The 25,897-nt window shown below is 37.2% G+C and overlaps 3 protein-coding genes across 5 annotated transcripts; 1 reads left to right on the top strand and 2 right to left on the bottom strand.

Moving 5' to 3' along the window:
- Positions 1-677: 677 nt before the first annotated feature.
- LOC137726896 (uncharacterized) lies at positions 678-3,182 on the bottom strand. Its single transcript, XM_068465847.2, has 3 exons — positions 2,789-3,182; positions 1,960-2,119; positions 678-1,167 (listed from the first exon to the last, which is right to left on the bottom strand). Exons 1-3 carry the CDS (start codon positions 2,972-2,974, stop codon positions 980-982), a joined length of 534 nt encoding a protein of 177 aa, XP_068321948.2. The 5' UTR covers positions 2,975-3,182; the 3' UTR covers positions 678-979.
- Positions 3,183-3,446: 264 nt separating this feature from the next.
- LOC137726525 (soluble inorganic pyrophosphatase 6, chloroplastic) lies at positions 3,447-12,738 on the top strand. Its single transcript, XM_068465459.2, has 6 exons — positions 3,447-3,880; positions 4,346-4,506; positions 4,857-4,957; positions 5,059-5,240; positions 5,530-5,628; positions 12,408-12,738. Exons 1-6 carry the CDS (start codon positions 3,617-3,619, stop codon positions 12,498-12,500), a joined length of 900 nt encoding a protein of 299 aa, XP_068321560.2. The 5' UTR covers positions 3,447-3,616; the 3' UTR covers positions 12,501-12,738.
- Positions 12,739-15,541: 2,803 nt separating this feature from the next.
- Positions 15,542-25,482, bottom strand: LOC137725613 (putative sphingolipid transporter spinster homolog 2). Of its 3 annotated transcripts, XM_068464361.2 has the most exons (16): positions 25,143-25,482; positions 24,508-24,639; positions 23,657-23,758; positions 22,950-23,054; positions 22,719-22,794; positions 21,772-21,846; positions 21,483-21,585; positions 21,326-21,406; positions 20,500-20,575; positions 18,188-18,285; positions 17,909-17,985; positions 17,653-17,766; positions 17,363-17,482; positions 17,036-17,164; positions 16,829-16,907; positions 15,542-15,982 (listed from the first exon to the last, which is right to left on the bottom strand). In XM_068464361.2, exons 1-16 carry the CDS (start codon positions 25,253-25,255, stop codon positions 15,846-15,848), a joined length of 1,617 nt encoding a protein of 538 aa, XP_068320462.2. In that variant the 5' UTR covers positions 25,256-25,482; the 3' UTR covers positions 15,542-15,845. The 3 variants fall into 3 exon arrangements, with proteins under 3 accessions (XP_068320462.2, XP_068320464.2, XP_088551015.1); XM_068464363.2 differs by lacking the exon at positions 21,772-21,846 and having other exon boundaries at positions 25,143-25,460; XM_088694889.1 differs by lacking the exons at positions 24,508-24,639; positions 25,143-25,482 and adding an exon at positions 24,333-24,399 and having other exon boundaries at positions 23,657-24,228.
- Between the last annotated feature and the right edge of the window lie 415 nt (positions 25,483-25,897).

The following is a 25,897-nucleotide window of genomic DNA, read 5'->3' on the forward strand; positions in this document are numbered from 1 at the left end:
CACCATGTAATGTTTGAAGAAGGGAAATGAGTCCTCAAATCATGAATAGAGGAGGATTTATTCACTTACATAGTAATATGCGCCCTTGGGGCTTTCTATTTGATTGTATCAAAAGGCTAATGAATTGGGAGAAATATACTATTCACAAGTTTTATGTATTTTTATCAGGGGCACTGGCTCCTTTGGTTTCGTTCATTACGATCTAGTTCCTACAAGTTGAACGGATATGTTTTCAATCATATGTCCTGTAACAAAACACCAATATAAACCAATCTCAATCTCTATGTGTTTCCGTTATGAAAGAATTATGTATAACAAAACCAATATTAACAAAGTTTGTTTTACTTTTTCTTAGGATCAGATAGAAATGGAATTATGGATCATGAGATTCATTGTAGACAACTAATTAAATAACAAGTGCTAAGACAACCTTTATACGATCTCAGCCCGATTACTAGCACATAAGAAATATGAACTCGATTTTGAACCAGTTTTTTCACAAACCGAATCCAACTAGGACCGTTTTGAAAATAAAAATAAGAACCGGATAGTTTACATCAGACCGGATAATATGATCCGAATCCACAGGTCCAAATACCTGCAAACCCACCCCTAGTTCCTACTTCTTTTATTTTCAAGAAAATAATATACCACAAGTAAAAATTCATTACCCCAAGTGGCAAGGTAAAAATTAATTACTCCAATAAAGCAGATTTTTTATCAGTCTCAAAACAGGGAAAAAAATTATTGCAGATTTACATAATATTCACATTTCTTAAACTTGCTTTCAAGTTCTCAAATGAAAAACCATGGCAGGTGTCCTTAAAACTGAGCTAAAAGTAGAGCTCGAGAACTTGTAATCGACACAGATAACAAGCCGCTTGAAAGAACCATGTCGAAGGAACTCAGCAAAATGACCCCATAACTTCGGAAGAATGTCAGTAAGTGCAGAAACAACTATGAAGCGTAACAAGAGCTGTTAAGTAGATTTATCACTTTCTTGTTGAGATTTAGAATCTTTTGCCTTTTTCTCCATGACCTGCTGGATGCCTTCTTGGTACCCATGTATAAAACTTTGAAGAGCATCCCGATATGCAGAAGCTCTTGTCATGTACACGCGCTGTAGAGCAGGCTTTAGCATCTCCATTCCTCCTCTTGCGGCCACAGCTATTTGTTTTTATTTCCAGAGAAAAAGCATTAAACATAATCAGATCTCAAACCATTTTAACTGAAAAGTTTATAGATTTCAAGGAAGCAACTGAAAATAAGTATTCATAAAAAGTTGGCAGGTGTTGAAAGTTTTTTCATTTCTAATAGCTTTTTTATGCTGTTAGAGAAGGGAGCGCTGAAATGAGAAAAGCTTATTACGACAGAAAAAGAAAACAACGCAGGGAAGAGAGAGCTAGGCCTATGAGTTTTGTCGCAACAGATTGGTAACAGTCACACAATCATAACCCAAATTTTATACAGAAATTTAGAGACACAGGCAATCGACAAATTAAAGTGAACCCACACACAAAACCAGCCAGAAAGAACTGCCTTACAAAAAAGCATATGTAGAAGTTTTTTTTTAAGCGGTTTGGATATACAGACAACTATTAAATCACTATTTTTTCTTTTTGAACAAACAACTACTAAATCACTATTAAAAAAGTGACTTTTTAACATATTGTCCTTCAAGCAGATTTGATGCATGTAAAACATTTGACAGAATCTAATGATCAAGTAGCAGGATTCACTGATTATTATTTATTTATGCTAGCCTCCGAAGTAAGAACGTTGCAGGACACTAATGCAAACCAAATCAAAGAACAAAAAACAAAGATTTATCGGGCATCGATCATTATCTTCATAGTCATATGCATGCATACACTGTATAGAACAAGCAGGCTTTCCACTTAAGTTATGTTAAAATGGCGACACTAATTGATGTGGCAGCATAATGTATAGATTACTTACCAAGATCCTCTAATGTTGAGGGTTCTTTCCCCTTAGCCGTTCTTTGTGCTCCACCAGGTCTATCTTCACTCTCTTCATTCTTATAATCATTAGGTCGCAGTTCAGGACCAACATCCCGCACCCAGCTGGCGGCATAAAGCCTAGAAGCCTCCTTCAACACCTGACAGCCAATAGAAGGTATAATACTATAAATTACCATCCTTCACGTTAACACCACACGCGTAAATGTACTAATAAGCTTTAACATATTCTAAGCATGAAAGCATAGTCAACATTCAATGAAAACAAGACATAAACTTATCAGAAACAGCCAAATATTATTACTAGCTTAAATTATCAGAAACAAAATCAACTTTGATACTCAGAAGCTTGAATTTTAAAGCATCTATGGTTGAACAATTGACCTTATAATCAAAATTCATATCAGAACACGCCAAAGAAAGAACAAATGGTTACACCCACCACGTTCGATAAACACACAAACGCTTCTGCTCAATAGCACTTCTATGATTAGTACTTTTACCAAAAGCAATTAAGCACATAAAAAGATTTTACTAATAACCCAAGTGTTTCCTGGAAAGCACCTATCCGTTACCTCAATAGTACTTCTACATGAAGGGCCATTTCAGACAATTGTTAGGAAATGTATTTTCTGATATCTGAAAGGTCAAAATAACTCCCCATATCAACTTGCAAAAAGCAATTTAACAATCCAGTACTTGTAATTACTTCCATGATCCATGAGTGAGTTACATGAATCGGATATGAGCATGATTAACTACATAGCCTATATCGATATGTGTAATGAAAATGAATGAAAAGGGCATACCAAGAACCGCTCATGCCAGGTGAGCTTACGACGCTTCTTTATATGAGGAGGGTCCGGCAGCGAAGATGGGAATGCAATCTCTTTCAGATCATAACGAATGTAATCACACACTTTCCGACACACCACCCTGACCTTCATTTCTGTGGCGCCGTTAGCGTTTCTCACTTTGGACTGGCGGAGTTGCATTAGACAGAGAGAGAGGTCTGCACTGCAGCCAGGGTTTCTTACGGTGGTGTGTTCGGGCGGCGGGCGGTAGGAGGAGGGAGGAAGAGGGAGGAACGGGGCGGGGAATTGTGGTGGGTTTTGCTTTTATCAAAACGGCCTCGCATTGACAGGTTTCAATTTCGCAATTTATTAAGTGAATGTACAGGTGGCAACAAATTAGCAAGGTACAGAGGAGAGAGAGGAAACGAAGAGATTTTTTAACGTAATCAGAACACAACGGCCTCGCATTGATAGGTTTCAATTTCGCAATTTATTAAGTGAATGGACAGGTGGCAACAAAATAGCAAGGTACAGAGGAGAGATAGAGGAAACGAAGAGATTTTTTAACGTGATCAGAACATAAAATAATATATCATATATCGTTATACAAATAATAAAATATATTTATTAATAAACTAATAACTTAACTGTTAAAATTTTCCACCACCCACCCACAGTATTACTCGTGTGCTGGGATTAAATGAAAAAAATTTCGAGGAAACGGGGACAGAAGATTTGAAGTCCTTTCTTCCCTATAAAATTGGAGCGCACGCTCAGCGACAGGAGCCAATCAAAGCTTACCACTAACAAACTGCCACTCGTCCCTTCACCAGTCAGGGAGCCATGGCCACCGCAAGAGTGCTGACCGCCGCCAATACTTCCTGCTTGATCTCCAAGACGACGTCGTTCCCCATGAAGCTGAGTCCCTACAGCACTACCAGCCTTTGCTTCACCAGAAGAAGAGCAGCGTCGCTGTCGTTGTCGTCTTCTTCCAGGAGGCCCTTCAATTGCACAGCTATCTACAATCCCGAGGTTCAGATCAAGGAGGAAGGCCAGCCCGAAACACTAGATTACCGCCTTTTCTTCGTCGACCGTTCCGGTCAAAAGGTCTATGGTCTTTCCATTTTCTGTTGTGTTGTTTGTTTGGATTCTGAGAAAATGCAGGACAAACTGGATAATGTGAAAGCTTCCTATAAATGTATCAAATGGGGTTATAATTCAGGAATTCGTATATTTCTTGTACACATAAAATGTTTTGGTTATTATATGGCAGCTTCTGATGGGCAGGGAAATGTGTGAGTTGATGGCATATATCATTTGCTTCATTGAGGTCTCTCTGTTTCAAATTTGATTGAGTTTTCGGGATTGTGTCGATTTGTTTTCAGTGGGGAAATAGAACAACAACTCTGAGTATCCGTACTTCGAACTTGTGTTCAAAAGAGAAAATGTTTATATGCAATTCTAAAAGAAGATTCAAAATGCTGGGTTGTTGGAGACATGGTTGGGTTTCCACACGCCAATTAGTTCATTTTTGTTTCAATCTGCTATAACAACGTGTTGGTTTATACTTAGGTTTCTCCTTGGCATGATATACCTTTGCAAGTGGGTGACGGTGCATTCAACTTTGTGGTTGAAATACCCAAAGAATCGAGTGCAAAGATGGAGGTTGCTACTGATGAGCCACACACCCCAATAAAGCAGGATACAAAGAAGGGAAAACTTCGTTACTATCCGTAAGGTCTAATTTTACTTTTCTTAAGGTTATATTACAGTGTTTGTCCTTGTCTTGGTGCTTTATATGTTACCTGAATCAGTGTAATTTTTGGCTAAGGGTGCACCATGAATATATGTACGCCACTGTTGGTGCTGATTATCTTTATTTGTTTAGTTTCTTAGGTGCACGATTTTTTTTTTCCTGGGTGATAGATGCATGCAGAGAAGCACATGCACATATGAGTAACACTATGGCAAGAGTTTGATATTTAAGTTCAGTTGTTTGTCCTACAAATCATTAAAGTTATCTTATATGTTCCCCGCCCTTTAGTGTAAATGTAAGTTATCTTATGTTACCTATCCTTCTCAGCTACAATATTAATTGGAATTATGGGTTGCTTCCACAAACATGGGAAGACCCATCTCTTGCTAACAATGAAGTTGAAGGAGCATTTGGGGATAATGATCCAGGTCTGCTCACTTGTCTGTCTTTTATGTTGCCAACTTTTGCCCGAGGGAAGTACCAACTTTAGAAGGAAAACTAAAGCTCTTGTATTTTCAACAACTTTTAGTTGATGTTGTTGAGATAGGTGATAGTCGGAGAAAGATTGGTGAGATTCTCAAAGTAAAGCCATTGGCTGCTTTAGCTATGATCGATGAAGGGGAACTTGACTGGAAAATTGTTGCAATTTCATTGGATGATCCAAGGGCTTCTCTCGTTAATGACATTGATGATGTTGAGAAGCATTTCCCGGTATGTACTGCATTTTAACCAACCACTATCAGATTTCTGTAATTATGCACTCACCAACCATTGCCACCGTAATTAATGTATCTAAATATAGATGTTTTCAGTTTTTAAATTTATTGCTGTTACATGATATGATTACTGTACGAAAAATGGATAAAGTCTACCTAAACTCTTTTGAGCAAAGTGGATGGTTATGATATACATTACTGTTTAGTTACAATTTATCTACCTTCATAAATTAGATCAACTAAGTACTAAGCTTTTTGAGGCTTAATCATATGGTTTACTTCAGGGGACTCTCACTGCAATAAGGGACTGGTTTAGAGACTACAAGATACCTGATGGAAAGCCTGCTAACAAGTTTGGTCTTGGCAACAAAGCAGCCAACAAGGTAATTTTACAGTGGCCTTTTCAATTGGTATCTGTGAATCCTTTTTTATTACTCTATTGGTTTTTTTCCTTTTTTTTTTTCAATTTTATGGAGTGTTTCCTTTTTCTTCTTCCCATTATTCATTCCTTTATTGATTCAGTCACCAGCTTTCGATGGCACTCTGGCCTAGGAGCATAGTGCTCCTTGCAAAGTGCCAGTGTTGCAAGGAGACATGACAAGATCTGATTACAAAATTAGTTTAGGGGGAAGGGTGAAGGTCATCAAAGTATTACTCCTGTTTTATAGCCCAATTATTTGTTCTAGTACACATACTGATGGGTTTAGAAAATGCATTCGTCCAAGTCAAATGTGATTTTCTGATTTGAAAGTGTTCAATAATTGCATACTTAAACGCATAATTCATGTAAGAATGTCTCTTTATGGTCATCGGACTTGAGTGTATAAAGAGTGCTTCAAAACCAGGCAGTGGTATTTTGGGGGGGGGGGGGGGGGGGGGGGTGTGGGGTGGAAGGGTTTAAGGTTAAGGGTGACATTGTTGAAAAAACCCCTTTCACTGGACCTTGTTCTTTGATGTAACCAACGACAATAGACTAAACTAGCAAATATAGAAAACTTAGAAACACACAAGAATTATACTGGTTCGGCAGAACTTATGCCTACGTCCAGTTGTGATTTCCCTAGGTAGAGAAATCACCTCTTCTTTGATTAATAATAGAGATTACAGAACTTATGCAAACCCTAGAACTAATCTCAAACCTCTCTGCTGTTTGGCTGTTTTCTCTCTGCTGAAAATCAGCCTTGCCGCACCCTATTTATAGATATAGGGTTGGCTTACATGTCCTTTACAGATTATAATTCCTATTCTAAGTGGAATAGGAATTTAGACTTCCTTTCCAATTCCAAATAGACTTCTAGGATTTCTAATCTACATTGAATAAGGAAACTAAGATTCTTTCCTAGCCCTTTTAGGAGAAGAATTGGTGCACCCTTTCCCTAAAACAATCCTAAACAGAAAAGGACACAAATTGACGAGCCAAAAACTAACAATCTCCACCTTGGTGAGTCAAACCAAGTCTTGATCGTTTGCACCCCAGAGTATCTTTGAACCTTCTTGAAGTAGCTCTGGACAAACTTCAAGAGTCTTCACCTTGGCAACCTCCTTCTTGCCTCATTGCACCTCAGGTGAGGAGGTGCTCCACTTTAATCAATCAACGAGATTGATCAAGTTCAAACAATGCTTGAACTTCTTGGCCGGCACTATCTTTGTAAGGAAATCTGCGGCATTGTCATCCGTATGAACCTTTTCAATCCAAATTTCCTTAGACTCCACCCAATCTCTGATTCTGTGATATCTTGCTTCAATGTGCTTTGATCTTCCAGAAAAAACCTGATTCTTTGCCAAGTGAATGGCACTTTGACTATCACACTTAAGCTTCACACAATCTTGAGTGATTCCCATTTGACTTACCAAGCCACTAAGCCAAATTGCTTCCTTTCCAGCTTCGGCCAATGCAATATACTCTGCCTCTGTGGTCGATAAAGCCGTAATTGGTTGCAGTAGTGCCCTCCAACTGATTGGTCCTCTTGTGCATGTAAACACATAACCAGAAGTTGACCTTCTCTTGTCCAAGTCCCCTGCATAATCGGCATCCACATATCCTAACACCCCTGCATTTTCCTTTTGCTTCTCAAACATAATCCTTTGTCGCCAAGAACCCTTCAAATAACGCAAAATCCACTTGACTACATCCCAATGTTGCTTTCCTGGATTTGCCATGTATCTGGAAACGACACTGATTGCTTGAGCTATGTCAGGACGTGTGCATACCATTGCATACATGAGGCAGCCCACGGCATTAGCATAAGGCACCTTCTTCATTTCTTGTTGCTCTTCCTCGGATGTAGGACACTGTTGTCCACTTAACCTGAAGTGAGCTGCCAAAGGAGTCGAAACTGCCTTTGCTTCTTGCATGTTGAACTTCTCAAGAACCTTCTGAATATACTTGGCTTGTGATATCCAAATCCTCCCAGCGGTCCTATCTCTCTGAATTTCCATGCCAAGGATCTTCTGTGCGGCACCTAGATCCTTCATGTCGAACTCCTCGCTCAACATCCTTTTCAAGTCTTGAATTCTAGACTTGTCTTGACAAACAATTAACATGTCATCCACATATAGCAATAGCAATATGATCATCCCATCTTGGAACACATGATAGTACACACAACAGTCATACAAACACCTTCTAAAATTAATTTTCAGCATGAATGAATCAAACCTCTTGTACCACTGTCTTGGAGACTGTTTCAGGCCATACAGGGACTTCCTTAGCTGACATACTAGGTTTTCTTTCCCATATTCAACAAACCCTTCTGGTTGAGCCATGAATATCGTCTCCTCTAAATCCCCATGAAGAAACGCTGTCTTCACATCCATCTGCTCAATCTCCATGTCATGCTGAGCTGCCATTGCTAAAAGCAATCGGATAGAAGTATGCTTGACTACAGGTGAAAAGATCTCATCATAATCCACCCCTTCCTTTTGTGAGTACCCCTTAGCCACGAGCCTTGCCTTGAATCTCACGGCATCTTGTTCATGTAGTCCTTCCTTTTTCCTAAATACCCACTTGCATCCAACTAGCTTTCTGTCTTTGGGTTTAGGAACCAACTCCCAAACAGAGTTCTTGTAAAGAGACTCCATTTCCTCTGTCATAGCACTTATCCAACTATCTCGCTCATCACTTGCTATAGCTTCTCGATAAGTAGTCGGATCTCCTTGACTAATGTTAAGAGCATAATTAACTTCGTTTTGGTCAAACCCAAACCTGTCAAGTTTCTTCTTGTTCCGCTTAGGTTTGTCCAGTGCTATGCATCTTTGGAATGCAGGTGGATTGTTGGGTGGAGTTTGACTCCTTTGGGATATCTGGCGGATTGGAGTACCTTCAATCTGTCCTGTTTCTTGCTCCACCTGATTCCTAACTGGTGAATGATGCTGATGCTCTTCTTCTTCCTCAAAACCATCAGATTCGGCCTCTTGCTCAATTTGCTCCACCTGAGCTTCTTCTTCATCTAAACTGATTAACGGAATCTTTGTTGCTTCAATTCCAGCATCATCCTTCTTCTCCCTACTGCTCTCGACTTTATTCAGAGGCATGGTTGTCTCATCAAAGACAACATCTCGACTGACAACCTTTTTCCTGTTGTTGAAATCCCAAAGCTTGAAACCCTTCACTCCTTTCTCAAAACCTAGGAATATGCAATGTATAGACTTCGGTTTGAGCTTGGACCTTTCATCACTTGGAATATGTGCATAAGCACTACAGCCGAACACCCTGAGCTTGGAATAATCCACCGACTTCTCAGACCATACCTCTTCTGCACTCTTAAAACCGAGAACTGTAGATGGTGATCTGTTAATCAAATAACTTGCATGATTAACAGCCTCTGCCCAAAAACTATCAGGCAATCCTGCATGAAATCGCATGCTCCTTTCTCTCTCCATGAGAGTTCGGTTCATCCTCTCAGCAGCTCCATTTTGTTGGGGATTCTTCTTTACTGTGAAGTGCCTTATGATGCCTTCCTGCTTGCAGTAATCGGTGAACTCATTACTTGTATATTCACCTCCATTGTCACTTCTCAGATACTTGATCTTTCTTCCAGTTTGATTCTCGGTTTCTGTTTTCCATTCCTTGAACTTTGCAAAAACCTCGGATTTCTGCTTCATGAAATAAATCCAAACCTTCCTAGAAAAATCATCCATGAAAGTAACAAAATACCTGGCTCCACCATTTGATTTAGTTGGAGCAGGACCCCAAACATCTGAGTGAATATAGCTGAGTTGCTCCTTACTTCGGCTATCTGCACTGCTACTTGCGAATGATACCTTTCTTTGCTTCCCAAGAACACAGTATTCACAAAAGTCCAGTTTGCAAGCTGACACGCCTTCCAACAGGCCTTGCTTGTGTAATTCTTGCAATCCCTTCTGGCTTATGTGCCCGAGCCTATGATGCCATAGTTCAGTCTTGTCTTCTATACTTTGATTTACAGAAACAGCTGCTCCCCCGACTATAGTGGTCCCAATTAACTTGTACAACTTATTGGGTTGTAGGTCACCCTGCATTACCACTAGCGATCCTTTGGTTACCCTGAGTCTTCCTTTTTTAGACTTGTACCCATAACCGGCCTCATCTAAAGTACCCAAGGAAATCAAATTCTTTCTTAGTCTAGGGACATACCTGACGTTCCCTAAAGCTCGTATCATCCCATCGAACATTCTGATTCGAACAGTGCCGATTCCTCTTACAGGACATGAAGAATCATCCCCCATTAAGACTTCCCCGCTGCTGACTTCTTTGAAAGTATCGAACCATTCTTTTACTGCACACATATGAAACGTGCATCCAGTATCCAAAATCCAATTGAAAGCCTTGGAGCCCGATGTTACCGAAAGAAGTTCCCCGTCACTCTCATGTTCGGTGACTGCACTAGCGGAACCTGAGCTTCCTTCCATCTTGGCTTTCTTTTCTTTCCAAATCTTGCAGTTCCTCTTCCAATGATCGGCTGAACCACATTCGAAGCAACCTTCCTTCTTTTCCTTTTTCTTCTTGGATTTTGACCTACCTCTGTTGCCAGTTTTCTCTTCTCTTGTCTTTTCCCGCCCCCTCTCCTTGCCTTTGGCATAAAGGCCTTGAGAGCTTTCAGTTATATCATCTAGTTTAGCATATGACTGAAGAGCTTGAATTACGTCTTCAAGCTTCAAGGACTCTTTTCCAAACATTAGAGTTGTTCGAAAGTGCTTGAAAGACGAAGGTAGAGACCTTAGCAGGATGATAGCCATATCATCATCTTTGTAAGTTTCTTCGACTTTCTGAAGATTAGCTATGCAATTCTGGAACCTGCATACGTGATCTTCAATATCACCTCCTTCTTCTAGTCGAAGCCCGAATAGTTCATCCTTTAGAAAAAGTTTATTGGACACGGTTTTTCCCATATAAACATTCTCCAATTTTTCCCATGCTTCCTGGGCAGACATCTTTTCGGTGATGTGTGACCGAACTGATCTTGTGAGATGGATCTCGATGGAACTCTTGGCCTTCTTGAGAACCTTATTCCATGCTGCTTCTGTCATGCTTTCCGGCTTCTTACCATCAAGTGCATCATCCAAATCTTGCTGTATCAGTACGTTCTTCATCATCCTTTGCCAGTCCGTGAAGTCATCCTTGCCGTCAAAGGGTTTTAACGCAGGTCCTTGATCCGCATTCATCTTCCCTTTTAACATCGTAGAACACCTTGATCCTAGCTCTTGATACCAATTGTTGAAAAAACCCCTTTCACTGGACCTTGTTCTTTGATGTAACCAACGACAATAGACTAAACTAGCAAATATAGAAAACTTAGAAACACACAAGAATTATACTGGTTCGGCAGAACTTATGCCTACGTCCAGTTGTGATTTCCCTAGGTAGAGAAATCACCTCTTCTTTGATTAATAATAGAGATTACAGAACTTATGCAAACCCTAGAACTAATCTCAAACCTCTCTGCTGTTTGGCTGTTTTCTCTCTGCTGAAAATCAGCCTTGCCGCACCCTATTTATAGATATAGGGTTGGCTTACATGTCCTTTACAGATTATAATTCCTATTCTAAGTGGAATAGGAATTTAGACTTCCTTTCCAATTCCAAATAGACTTCTAGGATTTCTAATCTACATTGAATAAGGAAACTAAGATTCTTTCCTAGCCCTTTTAGGAGAAGAATTGGTGCACCCTTTCCCTAAAACAATCCTAAACAGAAAAGGACACAAATTGACGAGCCAAAAACTAACAGACATACCAGTTTTCTTTGCAGTTTATTTATTTCTAATCTTGATACGTTTGATACGTAGTATGGACTCAATATTCAGGAATAGGGCATGCTTTAAACAAATTGATGTCCTACAACATGAAGGCAGTCGAAACACGATTCATGATCTACCTTAGCTCGACAGTAATTACAAGTCTCAATTCATGCATCGTTATGAAATTAGTTAGTGGTCACGGCTTGCAGGAACATATACCTGCCATCATAAATAGCTAACTTGGCTCGGGTTCTAGTTAGTTTAGCGTTTTAGTTGTTGTTTTTTTATTTGTTTTGTTTGAATTTCATGTTTTATTTGGTAAACTCCTTGTCTTTTTAATCAATCATCTGACAGTTGTGTGAGTCTAAAGTATTTGCATGCAGCTTTTATCAACTTATCACAAACAATCAGATTTATGGTTTCTATTGGGTCTCTATGCCTTGGAACTCAACTATTAACATTCAAATTTGATACTTTTGCTTTTTCTCTATCTTTTGCTTCTTCTTTTTTATGGATAGGATTACGTGATTATTTATTAAGAAATCAAGGGCTATGATTCGAGTTTTAAGTCTATGAATTACTCTTTTAAGAGGCTTTGTGCATAGTGTTATGCAGCAAATTCAGAAATTTCTGAATATAGACTTCTCTCCCGGGTCCGTCACCTCTAGAACTTAATTATCGATGTTCTAACTTCGTGCGTATTGGTTGTTGATTATCCTTGTTGCTGGAAATTCTTTTCTGGTGGTGATTTGGTACTGTCCACTACACAGTAGCACACACTAATTGTCACACTTCACCTTCTTCTCTTGCTTTTCCTGTATAAGCATAGAATAATTACAATACCACAATCTGCAGAACATTACATATGAATTATACGACCTCTGTGCGCGCGCGCGAGACCTTTTTTTTATATCTAATTATAGAAGCAATTCATATGATGAACAGGATTATGCTCTTAAGGTCATAACCGAAACCAATGAATCTTGGGCAAAGCTTGTCAAGAGATCAATTCCTGCTGGAGACCTCTCACTTGCATAGATATCAGTAGACTTGGAACTCCATGCGCTTAAATATATTTTGAGTTCCTGGTGATTCATTAGAGATAATTCCTTTTGACGAACCGGTGATGTTATTCATTAGAGATGATGCCCTGAATGCTTTCGCAAGTGAGTTTTTTAACACGTGACAAATTTAGTGAAGGTGGAGATGACCGCGCGATGTTACTAAAGGACTTGATTTTTTCAGGTAAATTATGTTCGTTGTTTTCGTTTGATTAGAGACGGTGCAGTTCACACACCCCTTGTTAATTTTTGTTATTTGATCATCTTCAATTAATTCGATCTGAGGGCCTGATATTGAGAATCTGACGGCCTGAAATTGAGTAGTATGAAAAAGGTAAAAACGAGTGGATAACACACAAAGAAGGGTGTGAAACGAAAAAAAAGTGTGAAATCAACTGCCTATCAAAAAGTGAAATTCGGGTTTACGTTTACTCGCGGCAAAGCTACATATTAAGCCAACTAGTTTTTTGTTGTATTTTAAATAGAATTATATATTTACACTCAGAGTTTAAAAATAAATTAGTGTCTAATTTGTTATTCATGAAATTCTAACCAACTGATTTTTAGGGAAATTGTGTACCCCGCATAGGAATAGGCAACGGTTATGATGGGCGGGTACTTGGTTATTTACTCATAACTGTTTATGCTCATACCCGCATAACCGTTTAACTGTTGGATAATTGCCTAAACAGTTATACCCATAACCGTTTATAAACGGTTAATCATATCCATAATCGCATACTCATTTAACTGTAACCGTTTAATACCCATTTACCTTTTTAACCTATTTATCTTTTTTTTTTTTTTAAAGGAAAACTAATGAAAATGACTTGAAAACTTTGAGTTTTAACGATAATGACAAAATAAAGACTAAAAGAAATAGTATTGGGATTGACTTTTTAGTGTAAAAATATGATTTTTTTTGTTAAAATGAACAGTATCAGAAGTTTTTCATTAAAGTTCCATTTTTTTTTTACCATTACCCATTTTTCACCCGTCTTCATGTTTTTTAACAACTTGAAAATTAAAAAAAAAAAAAAATTTGTCATAATTTTCTTTTTTTTTTTGGATAATTAAACACCATTATAGGTACATTTATCATACATTTCCGTATTTTAATTTTTTAAGTCCTTATGTCATTCCAATAATTGAAATAATAATTTAGGGACGATATTTTTAACTGTTACCAATGAAGGTAATATAATATTGAGAACTTTAACGAAAAACTCTCGTACTGTTCACTTTAACGAAAAACCACATTTTTACACTAAAAAGTCAAACCTGATACTATTCACTTTACCCTTTATTTTGTCGTTATCATTAAAACTCAAAGCTTTCAAACCAATTTCATTAGTTTTTCTTATAATATTTGCCAAGTATTCTTGGGTTTAGAAAACTGTTTAAAAGACACTATTCTTGGGTTATTTAACCCATAATGTAAAGTATTAACATAATATATATAATGAGCTACATTATATTATAATTAGCTATATAAACCATGCACTATAGTCAATAGCATTGATCTAAGTTTTGTCCAATAGAGAATATGGTTTATGTTAATTTTACATATATAAAATAAATTGGTAAACGGTTACCCGTTTATAACCGCGGTTAATACCCATAACCACCTATTTAAATTTCACAGGTAAACGGTTTATTTATCTAAATGGTTACCCATAACCGTAACCGTGAAATTTAAATAGGTGGGTAACCGCAGTTACCCATAACTGGGGTATTTTGCCCATCCCTACCCCAACGTCCCTTAAAAAAAAAAAAAAAAATTGTTATTCTATCATTGCGTTGGAGCGACGTTTGAACATGGTCATGACACAGGGCGGGCCTTAACCAAGGCAAAAAGGAATTGAATTATATGTTGAATAAAGAATTAGCTGTGAAGGAACTTGTTAATGTAGGGTCCTTTTAAATCTTTAAAATATATATAGATGTGCCATTTGGAAGTGAGAGGTTTTGGGCTCAAATTTCATTGATAGTGAATTCAATACTAAATTAGGTTGCTCACTATATTGCTTAGCCAAACTTTCGTTTCTCTTAAAGTAAAAATATCAATGTTCTCAAAATATATAGGTCTCATCCTACCCCACCAAGGTGGGCTTGTAGAAGGCACATGAAAAGAAAAGAAAATCAAAGAATTGGGCTTGTGAGCTAACACAGTGAAACCAGACGACTGAGCATCACAAGGATTGACGGCAACCGCTACAGACAACCGCCCACCGATATTGGTTTACTATTCACAAAGAAAATGAGCACCTATTCAAAAAGTACTTGCCGGACACTTAAAGACTATCGGCAAATTAACAACTTTACAACACAAAACTCTAGAGATATGCCTACTCAAACATCAACTCTGGACCATATGTTGGCCATCAACAAGAGAAGAGGCCTGTGAAGTGACATAAAGGTTGTCACACTAAGTTGGACAATGCTTCCTCAACCCCTTAGGGCCGAGCAAAGCACTCAATACGTGTTGGCCCATGAAGCCTTTCAACTAACCCTGAGCAAAGGCAACTCCACGTGTCGATTGAGTACGGAAGGAGTAGGCAACAAGCTATGTCTACACATGTATTCATTTAATGCTAAAGCGGTGAGCCCAAGACTTTTGGGGCCTATATAAGAGGGATGAGTGCCTCTTATATGCGGTCGGAATCACAAAAGAAAAAAAAAAATCTCGTTGAGCACTTTGTATTATTCACCCCACATATACTACAGTGGACATAAACTAGTTTTGATGATGAACCGCTTAAATCTTATAGTCAATAATCTAAACCTTTAGTCCAAGTCCATCAAGGGTTGACGATATTGGTCGTTATGGACCTCTCAATTTTGAACGTTAAAAGAACTTATTCTTCCAATCCCCATAAAAGTAGTCGGATTGAGAGAGAAGTTCCTTCATGGCTTAATACACTTTCTTCCTTCCAACTTGAACAAAGTTTGCAAGTTACATCAAATTTTCAATGCAAGTTGAATCCATTGAGCAATTCAATCCAATACAATTCAGTCTTAGACACCAAACAAGGCCGAAGGTTATTTACTTATAAGATAATAAATGGACAAGAGATTGTTTAGAGTTCAAATTGTCGAATTCAAAATACATGCCAAAGGCAAGAAAATGGTCGGGTTATTAACATGCATTTTTGTACAACCTTAAAATGAAGAACAAATATGAACACATGCATTGGAAGGTAGAACTTTTAAAAGAAAATTACTGCACTTGAGACCGTATGTACAGAACTAAAACAACCTACTAAACAAGGCCTGGATATGTGACTGGTTGCAACGAAAGATAAAAGAAAAGTATCTTGTCTTATGGTTCAGCAACAGATTCAGTTGTTTCCATCTTCTTCCCTTCAAGCAATGGCGTTGTGCTTGACCTTTCGGTTTTGGTGGTGATCTGATGCTCACTTTCCTCGTTAAATCTATCCACGCTGTGCAGAAAGATTCCTGTGACGGTGGCCAAACGAGAATTACAAATCTAAGGGCTGATCTCGATTTCGGTCCATTAAATGTAATAATGATAGTCAATATTCCAATCAACTTCATCAAATTCACACCGAGTATTGATCATAGTATAGAGTGTATGTATGAAAAGAACACTATTGGGCAAAGAAAAGAAACAACACTTGCCTTTTTCCAAGAGGGATTTTTTCAAGTACCCAGTACACAAGTTGGTAATTCACATGTCATATACAAGTGGAAAGAGGATATATTTTTCGGCGTCACTCCACTTGTATTGTGACCCATGGACTACCGGCTTGTGCACTGGGTACTTGCAGAAATTTTCCTTTTCTAGTTTTACTGACGTCACATCTATTTGGGAATTACTCAAAGGGAATTGTTATTAGCACTCCAAAAATTTCATTCTACACTCCAAACTTTCTATATTAGGAAAGAAAAATACACTTGTGAGGAGTGTATAATGAGATTTTTGGAGTGCCAATAACACTTCCCCTTACTCAAATATCCATGCACTTATTAAAATTCCAGACAAGTCATCAAATTCAGAAGTTCCACGGTAAAATATCGAACCACTCCACAAGCCAGTAATTCACATGTCATAATACAAGTGGAGAGAGGATATATTTTTCAGTGTCACTCCACTTGTATTGTGACACGTGGAGTACCGGCTTGTGTACCGGGTACTTGCAGAAAATTTTCCTTTTCCAGTTTTACTGACGTGACATCTATTTGGGAATTACTCAAATATCCATGCACTTATTAAAATTCCTGACAAGTCGTCAAATTCAGAAGTTCCACGGTAAAATATCGGGGTAACTACAAGAATCTTACCTATAAACCATATTAGAGCTGATGGAAAGAAAACAGCTGTTAGAATAAGAGCAGTCTTCCTCCAGTTGTTAATGGCATCCTGCACAGTAAAAAATCAATCCAAAGCCAAAAGAAAGAAGAATACTCAGTTAGAATGTGCAACTAAGGATTTTTATGAGACCATTTGCAAGTTAAACAACATATAATGAAATAAAAAGGAAGGCAAACCTGGAGAACTCCAACAAGAGGTGCGGAAGGTACATCACCGAAGAGATGAATTGAAACAGTAGAAATAGCCATAGACAGCGGCCTCATACTAGGCTTAACACAGTGGAGACAAATGTAATTTACAGGACCCTGCAAAAGGGCAACATGGAAGACCAAGAGGAGTGAATATTCCATAGGTCTGGCACTAAATATCTATCATGCAAACAGTGTGATATTGTAATTATCTACTTTTTGAGCCATACAAAGTATTTCAGTGTTCGGCAGCATAGGCAAATTGAACAAAACCTAAAAAATAAATGGAGAAAATTTCATTAAATGGGAATGTACCTGAGTTGCAAAGACAAGTAGTTCACCGATTCCGAAAAGAGCTAGGAAAACATACATATTCTTGAAGCAAAAGGCACCGAAGCAAAAGGCACCACCAATTAACGTTACCGCTGAAAGAAGCTGCAATAGAGTATAGTACTTAGAGACAAAGGCAAAGAAACAAAAACGAACATGATGATTGGACAATGAATACACAAGGTATCCATAGACAAACGGCAATATTGCATATAAACAACTTTCATTTTATAGATTTGTTAAATAATGGTATCAAGGAAAATATTCTAGATTACCTTAAAAGCATTAGAGATAGTGTTAGTCATATAATCCAGAAGAAAGCCTCCCGCTAGTGTGCCCAATATTCCGGACATGATTGTAATACCTCCAAATATCGTATCTGCATCATTCTGCCAAAAGAGCATGAATTTAAAGCAGGTTTTACCATGGAGCTATCTCCTAACTACTTAACATCAACTTTGACTACACAGAATTAGAAAGGAAAAAATTATTGAATGATACAAATCTATACAATCAAAGTAAAATGCTTACCATATGATATATATTATATCCCGCCTTAGGTCCCCAATATGAGTATGCACCTATGACAAAGTTGTATGCTATGTAACCTAAGAATGAAAATTTCACATTTACAGGGAATTAGTATATAGAGAAAGATGAAGGGCATGACGACTAAAATAGTAAACCACTGAATGAGTTCTCAGGAAACTAGCCAGTGAAAGAACCATATAAAGAAACAACCATGAACCAAAGAAATCCATATACAAACCCTGGTAGGTAAAGCAGGTGGGGAAAGAAAAAGGTAAGTACCTAGAACATTCACAACATAAACCTCATCCACCAACAGCACCTTCATATCATTCAAAAACCTTGATATTTGATTCTTTATGTTTGATGCAACCTTTGACCTGCCATAAAATAAATAGCACATGACACAACATAGAAAGTTAAACGAAACAATAGTTTGGCGTGTAATGCTTTACTGTCATGCTCATGCAAGTGGAACCCACATATAATTCATCATACGAAACCACCTATTTGTCCTATTCCTTGCAATGCCTAATGAGACCTCTCACAGTTGCTTTATTTGACACTTATAATGGAGACTATTAACTTATAATGGAGACTATTAATATGATAAATATGCGCATACCATTTAAACAAGAAGCTCAATTTACCCTCAAGGATATATTAGGAGGAAAAAACGGTGGTCAACATTAAAACACACCTGAGCAAGTTACACCAGCTTCATAGGCTGGTCCAGCTTACAATTAATCTTTCCAATTCTCATAAATGATTCACTTAAAAGTCCACCTCGTTACTGATTCGAGGCCAATTAACGTCCAACATATTCAGTTTGATATGTAAATGTTCCATTTAAACGATATTTCATTAATACCCTTTTAATTCTTTCCAAATTTCTACGTTCCTTATGTAATTCAACTATTGTCTCCGAATGAACAGGGTGAGCATGGAAATAATTGACCACTTAAAACGATACAGAAACTCAAATAGAGAATGAAGTTTATGGAGTATTTTTTAAGTTTCTTTTAGGTGTTTCATGGAATGCATGACCATGTTTCTTGGATCCTTTTGTTTTCTCTAACAAATCCTGTGTTTCTTATCCCTTAAAAAAAGGAGTGTCTTTTAGTTAACTGGAACAGTGTTTCTTGGACTCCGAGTCCACGTTTCTTGTATTCCTTGCATTTTCTCTAATAAATTTCGTGTTTCTTATCCCTTAAGAAAAAAAAAAGGACTGTATTTATGATAGCTGGAATATTGTTTCAAGTTGAGCAAAGCTAACCAAAATTCAAGAACTTGTAAACTTAGTTAATTCTCACATGGTCCTTGAGATTTGCATAACTCCTCATTTTGGTCCCTAAGATTTTGAAATCGATAGAAGTGGTCCCCGAGTTTGTCTACCATCAATTATTTTGGTCATTCCATGAAAAATCTCCATTAAATAAGGATAAAATGACAAAAATACCCTCAAATTTTGTCAAATCATTTTGACCTATTGTTTATTAAATTGAGGGTAATTTTGTCCCTTTAATCTTTATTTAACATAACTATTCATCTACGTAGCATGGATACGGATACGAATACGGTGATACGGCTATTTTCTAAATATTAGGATACAATACGGCATGGATACGTTAATTAAAAATATGCATTAATATATATTAATAAATATATTAATATATTAATAATTGTATATAAATATATACGGCATGGATGCTAAAAAATATGCATTATTTTGTAATATAAATATAAATATATATGGCATTATTTTCTCATAAAACAGAAACCCTGGTTTGAAAAGAAAATGTCACGTGACTTCAAAAAATACCCTAAGTACCTAGCACAATAGAATATGCCGCCGTCACCTTCTTTCCAATTGCAGATCTCGCCGTTTCGACACTCTTCTACACAGAGCTCTCCCTCCCTCCTCTGAACCCGCCCCCCCCCCCCCCCCCCCCCCCGGTTAGATCATTTGATGCTGAGCCGCTCACAACTAGATGGGTTATATCGTTGCGTATCCAAAAAGTCGGATTCGCTTATCAAAAGCGTATCGACGACGTATCCAAATGTCCATTGGTCAACGGGTACGTTCAGATACGTATCCGGAGCGTGTCGGCACGTATTGGGCGCATATCGTATCCCAAACCGTATCTGATATGGGATACGCTCTTAAGCTGGCATGTCTATGCTTCGTAGCTATTCATGGAAGAACCAAAATGATTGATGGTGGACAATCTTAGGGACCACTTGTATTGATTTCAAATCTCAGGGACCATTTTGGCTAAAAAGCCAAAAGCTTATCCCCATCAAGGTGGTGGCTGTGTGTCTAGGTATATACAAAAACATACAAATTTTAGATATTATATTACACAGAGGTAGCTTCAATTGAGGGACACCCGTTGTAGGCCCACTCCAGATTGTATTTCAAGAATCCAAATTGTGTAGTTTTTAGTGTTTTGATGAAACACTGTTTTCATCTAATTTTTTGCTACAACTAGATGTCTTAATGATTTCGTATTTGTCTAATATTTTGCAAGACCTTTGATTGTAGAACTAAGAAATCTATTACATACATATGAGCTCAAGGATGAGTGACTCACTTGGAAGATTTTTGTAAGGTGGAATTTCTCATATCTTTCTTCATCGAATAGGAAGCATCTTTACCATTCGAAATACCTGAATTTGTGCAGAGTTTCAAAACAAAATTAGCAATGTCAAAGGAAAAGAGTAACTATAATACAGTTAACAGAACAGAAACTTTCACTATCCTGATAAAAATAAAAAGTTAATAAAACATAATCAGCAGTACTTTCTGTTTCAAGAAAGAGAGGCAGAAACAAAGGAAAAGGCAATTAACTAACATAACAGAAGTTTTAAATTACATATTTTACACCTTCACATCGTAAGAATTTATGGTTCAAAAATTTGTTATTATACCAAAGAGCACCGCTAACTAACGTGACACATAGCATCATTACTTTGTAATGCATAGCACAATGTTCAGAATTTATTCAGAATCATGAGCTTTCACTACCTGAAAACTTAAGGAAATGAGGAAACCTACTAGTGAAGCAACTCCTCTTACAGGATAGGGGATTTAGAGATTTTTCATAAAAGTTTATTGGATGGACGTATCCTAACATAAATTTCCATGTCAACTCAACTCAACTTAGTTTTTATCCCAAAAGGAAAATCTGAGAAAAGTTATCATATAAATTAATAGAACTCCTAAAGAATGCAGTTATGCAGTATAAACTGACGGTAAAATCCTAAATCACAAAGTTATTTATAGATGAATGCTTCACATCCACATAGCCCATTAGAGAGGTTCCAATTAATCATAAGCTATTCTGCAGCTACTCAGAGAGAGGACATGGGTTTGTTTTTATAAAGGTCCATTATCTGTAGATACAGCTTCCACATTACCATAAGTATCAGCACCTTGAACTTCTTCAACAGCCGTTTCCACTGCTGTAACTGCTTTTTTTGATTCAGGATGAAAAAAACCTGTAATCACAAATTGCTTAGCAACGACCCTTAGAAATGTGGTGGAAGAAAAATGGATTGATGCCTCAAATCAGACCTTTCAGCTGCAAAGGCTTCATAACAAATCCTAGAATAGCAAATGGTAGCATAAGGATTGCTTCCCCCACAAATGCATAACGCCAATTGGTGTGACTTCCAACCTATGTAATATAAACAACAGACAACCAAAAAAGGATCAATGTGATTCGTGGAAACATGTGAGGACCCTCAAACTGTAAACAAACATGCACTTTTTATATAAAGAGTTCTATCTAGAAAATTTTATTTGGGTCAAGACACCATATATCCCATGAAACTAACCCACGTTGCAATTAAGGATAACTTACCACCCCACCATAAACATAGCCAAGTGCATATCCACTTGGTATGCACATGTAGAATATAGCAAGCCATGCAGTTTTCTGAAATAATAGACAGCATAAATCACCTGACAGCAAATCTAAAAATATATATGATTTTAAATAATAAAAAAAAAAAAGCAATGAGGTGTATACAACATCAAAAAGAATATCTACATGATTGGACAGGTGGTCGGTGTTAAAAGAAAACCTACTACTAAGAACATATCAAAATCTTAGTAGTAGGTTTTCTTTTAGAAAAAGTCAACAGGGAATCATACACATTCTATGGCACACTACTGCAGAATGATAACACATGGCATTCTAAGAATGAGGCAGCGACCAAGTTACGTTACAGTGGCTTTATATAGGGAAAGAAAAGAAAAAAAACAGGAAAACTACAACTCGAAATAAAGTACAACTTGAACTTTTATAATCCGTTAGATGCCATATTTTAAATGGGTTTGATCACAATATTTTGCTTATATATTTTCTTTAGTTATAAAATTGAGATAACTACATGTGAAACGAAGGCTTACTGACACTCTGGTTAGAAGATGCGATTATGGGACAGAGGTTCAAAGCCGAAGGGGTAGAGGAAGACCTAGGAAGACTTTGGAAGAGACTCTAAGTAAACACTTAAGAGTACTTGGATCTTACGAAAGATGTGACACAAAACCGAGCGCAATGGCATTATAGGATTCATACAGCCGACCCCACTTAGTGGGAAAACGCTTTGTTGTTGTTGTTGTATAAAATTGAGATAACTACTTATCTTAAGGTAATGTAGTTTTTTTCTTTCGAGTTATTTACTTTTTTTAATAAGGTTCAAAATCTTCAAAAGTATATCCCACCGTCTTTCTTTTGGAATGAAAAACATAATGAAACCAACAAATTTAAAATGTTAGGCAGCCGTGAAACAAAAGATACCATACCTGAGCAGCTGGGGCATTATCGTCAATGAATGGAGCTGCAAGACTAATAAAAGAAGCTTCACCAACACCAACTAGCCTTTAGAGAACAGAAAAGGAATTAAAACAAGCAAAACAAACAAACATGATCAAACAATAACCCACATTACGGGACTGCTCAAAAATGAGCCATCAAGGAGCAACAAACTGGGGAAAAGGTATATCAATAAAACAAGAAGGATATAAGTTACTTACATGCGGAAAATAGTAATGGACCAGAAACCCAATGAACAAGCACAACCAACTATCGCAAAGGTCCAAACTGATAATCCAACTCCAATGAGCCTAAAGGGACTTACACTGAAAAATTTTAAATTGCATAAATAAGAAATCCAAATGCTTCTGAATTTATACATATCTGCACGCGCACACACACAGAGACAAATACACACACACACACACACACATATAGTCCACTTCTTATAAGATAGTGTGTGCCCCGAGGCGAGTCTTTTAAAACTAAATATAATTATTATCTTTGATTTAGTTATAATTATTTGTTTTACAAAGTATTCTATTTTATAAATATAATGATTATATAACATATACTAAAATGTTAGGTACCGTGAGGCTTGCCTCACGCCTGGGGGGGCTATCCATGGGACGCCTTTGCCTTTTAATACATTGACTGCATAAACCCAAAGCCCGAGTGCTAAAATTTAAACCCACTTGTCAGAAGAATGGGGCGAAAACCAGCCTGATTTTCAAATGAAACAAGTCTGCATGTAGAGTGTTTGCACTTGAAGCTTATCTATATGTGTGTATCCAATTATTCATAGATGCGCACATAAAGGGGTGTGTGCGCGTGCGCGCGAGTGCGCACAACAAAATTGTCTTCATAGACAGACATAAATGTATGACTGTTGTTTGATGTATGGTCTATACTAACAGGTGACTGTTACCTCTTTGCTAATGATGCAAATACAGGAGAAGCAATAAGAAGTCCAACCATAAAAGCTGATGATAGAACTCCATCTTGAAAGTTGTTCAAGTGAAACTCCCCCCTACAAACAAAACAAATTAAGGATATTAGTACAGTCAAGGATGATTTCTATTTCTATGGAAAGTAAAACAGTTATTAGAAAAGAGGAAAAAGAAAATGGAAAACAATTATCACATGCAGGACACATACAAGAAAAGGAAATGCCCATGAGTAGCTTAAAAATAACAAAAACAATGGCATAGAATGTAAATGAAGTATAAAAGGTGACCTGGACAAAGCTTTTCAAACAATTGTTCGAAAGCATTTCTATGCAAATTGTATACCCAAGGAACTTGTGAGAAGGATTAAGCAAATATTATATTAGAAAGGAAGATACTTATCTCAAAAGACTGCATGTTGCAAGCACCGTGTAGTAAAAAGAAGAGAAATTGATTAAAAATGGATAAAATGCAGACAATCCACAACTGCCTCGACCTCAAAGTCTCAATACTGATGCAGACTGTAGTTGGTGGTATGTTTCACACACCATAGCTAAGTATATTAATCGGAGAACAATTTTGCGCAACTTCTCAAATACAGTGCTCTTAGAAAACCAAATGACATTTTTTATATCAATAACAAATTGATACGGATACACACTTGTTTATTTCAGAAATCTCAATAACGTTTCTGTACCGTAGCACTTAGAACATGATTACAGGCAAAACCTGAAAACTCAGCACATTCAAGTAAATCAAGCAATGCATAAAGACAACCAAATATGAAAACCAGAGAAATAAGGAAACCATCAGATAGTTCTTAGAATCTTACTGTATCCCGGTACCAGCCGTGCATATACCACTATCTGTACATGTTGTGCGGCTCCCATTGACACCATTGCTTGCTATTGTTCCTCGGTCCACATAATTTATCAAGTTAATCAAGCAAAAGATAACAAGTAACCTGCAATCACAGCAGAAAGACATTTATTACGCACCGAACAAAAAAAGAGATACTAAAGTGGTTCAAAAGTCTTGCAAAACCTTCATATGACATTTGACTCAACCCAGCTGAAAGCTTAAAATTATAAATATATTCTAACTCCACAGCATTCATTTACATGATACATCACCTCATCCTTTCAATTTCAAACTAGTTTAACTCATTAAGCATCCAACAATTCTCACAATTTTCCCCTTCCATCCATAATTTTCACAGAAAAAGCATTAATGCCCACAATGGAGAAAAACCGAATTTCCAGTAAATCACCAAAATTTCTGAAACCCACATACAAATACCGTGTATTTTCCAGACCCAAGCAACAAAAACAATCAAAAATCCAAAAAGATATAAAAAGGTCAAGACTTTCTCTTGATTTCCATATTTTCTCAGAAACCAAACAGAGACCCCAGAACAGAACCCAAAAAAAGAAAAAAACAACACAAAACTGTAAGAGAATCAATAACCTCTTGGGCGTGAACCAGGAAGGAGCGGGAGCTGCTGTTGAAGCAATAACCATGGCTGTCTCCGCCAGACGGGGCTTGGCTTCTTCGGAAGACTTTGTTGCCTTTTGAGCCATAGAGGTGGAGTAAAATATACTTTTAATATTCTTTAATCTGGTAAAAATTATCTTTAGTTAAAAAGTAATGTAATTGGTTTTATTTTTTCTGAGTTGAAAGTTGGAACTTGGAATGGTAGTTGTGTGGGGGATGTGTGCGTCTTTCAACCCTACTCCCTCCTCCGCGATGGCTTCGTTTCTTGCTAGTTTTACAGTAAAGCTCCACGAACTTTAATGTTTGACCGCTTTTGGAGTTTGAGTTTGACAAAGTTTCATCAATGTTTCCAAAAATTATTATTCTCTTCACCACTGTTTAGCCAAATTGATTTTTGAAATTGTTATATCTTTACTTTGATCCCTGTTATTTAAAATTAAAAGTAGTGGTCCTTGATATTATTCACGGTCAATTATTTTGACCATTCTATGAGAAATCTCTGTTAAATTGAATGTATTTTTGTCAAATCAACTTCTTGCCTTGAACTGGTGGTTTAACAAAAATATCTTTAATTTAACAATTTTTTTTTATAGAACAACCAAAATGATTGATGGTGAACAATCTCAGTAACCACTTTTATTTATTTTAACCCACAAAGACCAAAGTAAGATGACATAATCTTTAGGGACCATTTTGGATATAAAACCTTCTCCCCACTAGTATCTCCT

Source organism: Pyrus communis, chromosome 5, assembly GCF_041283825.1.
Source record: "Pyrus communis isolate YQ-2024b chromosome 5, ASM4128382v1, whole genome shotgun sequence".
Lineage (NCBI taxonomy): Eukaryota > Viridiplantae > Streptophyta > Magnoliopsida > Rosales > Rosaceae > Pyrus > Pyrus communis.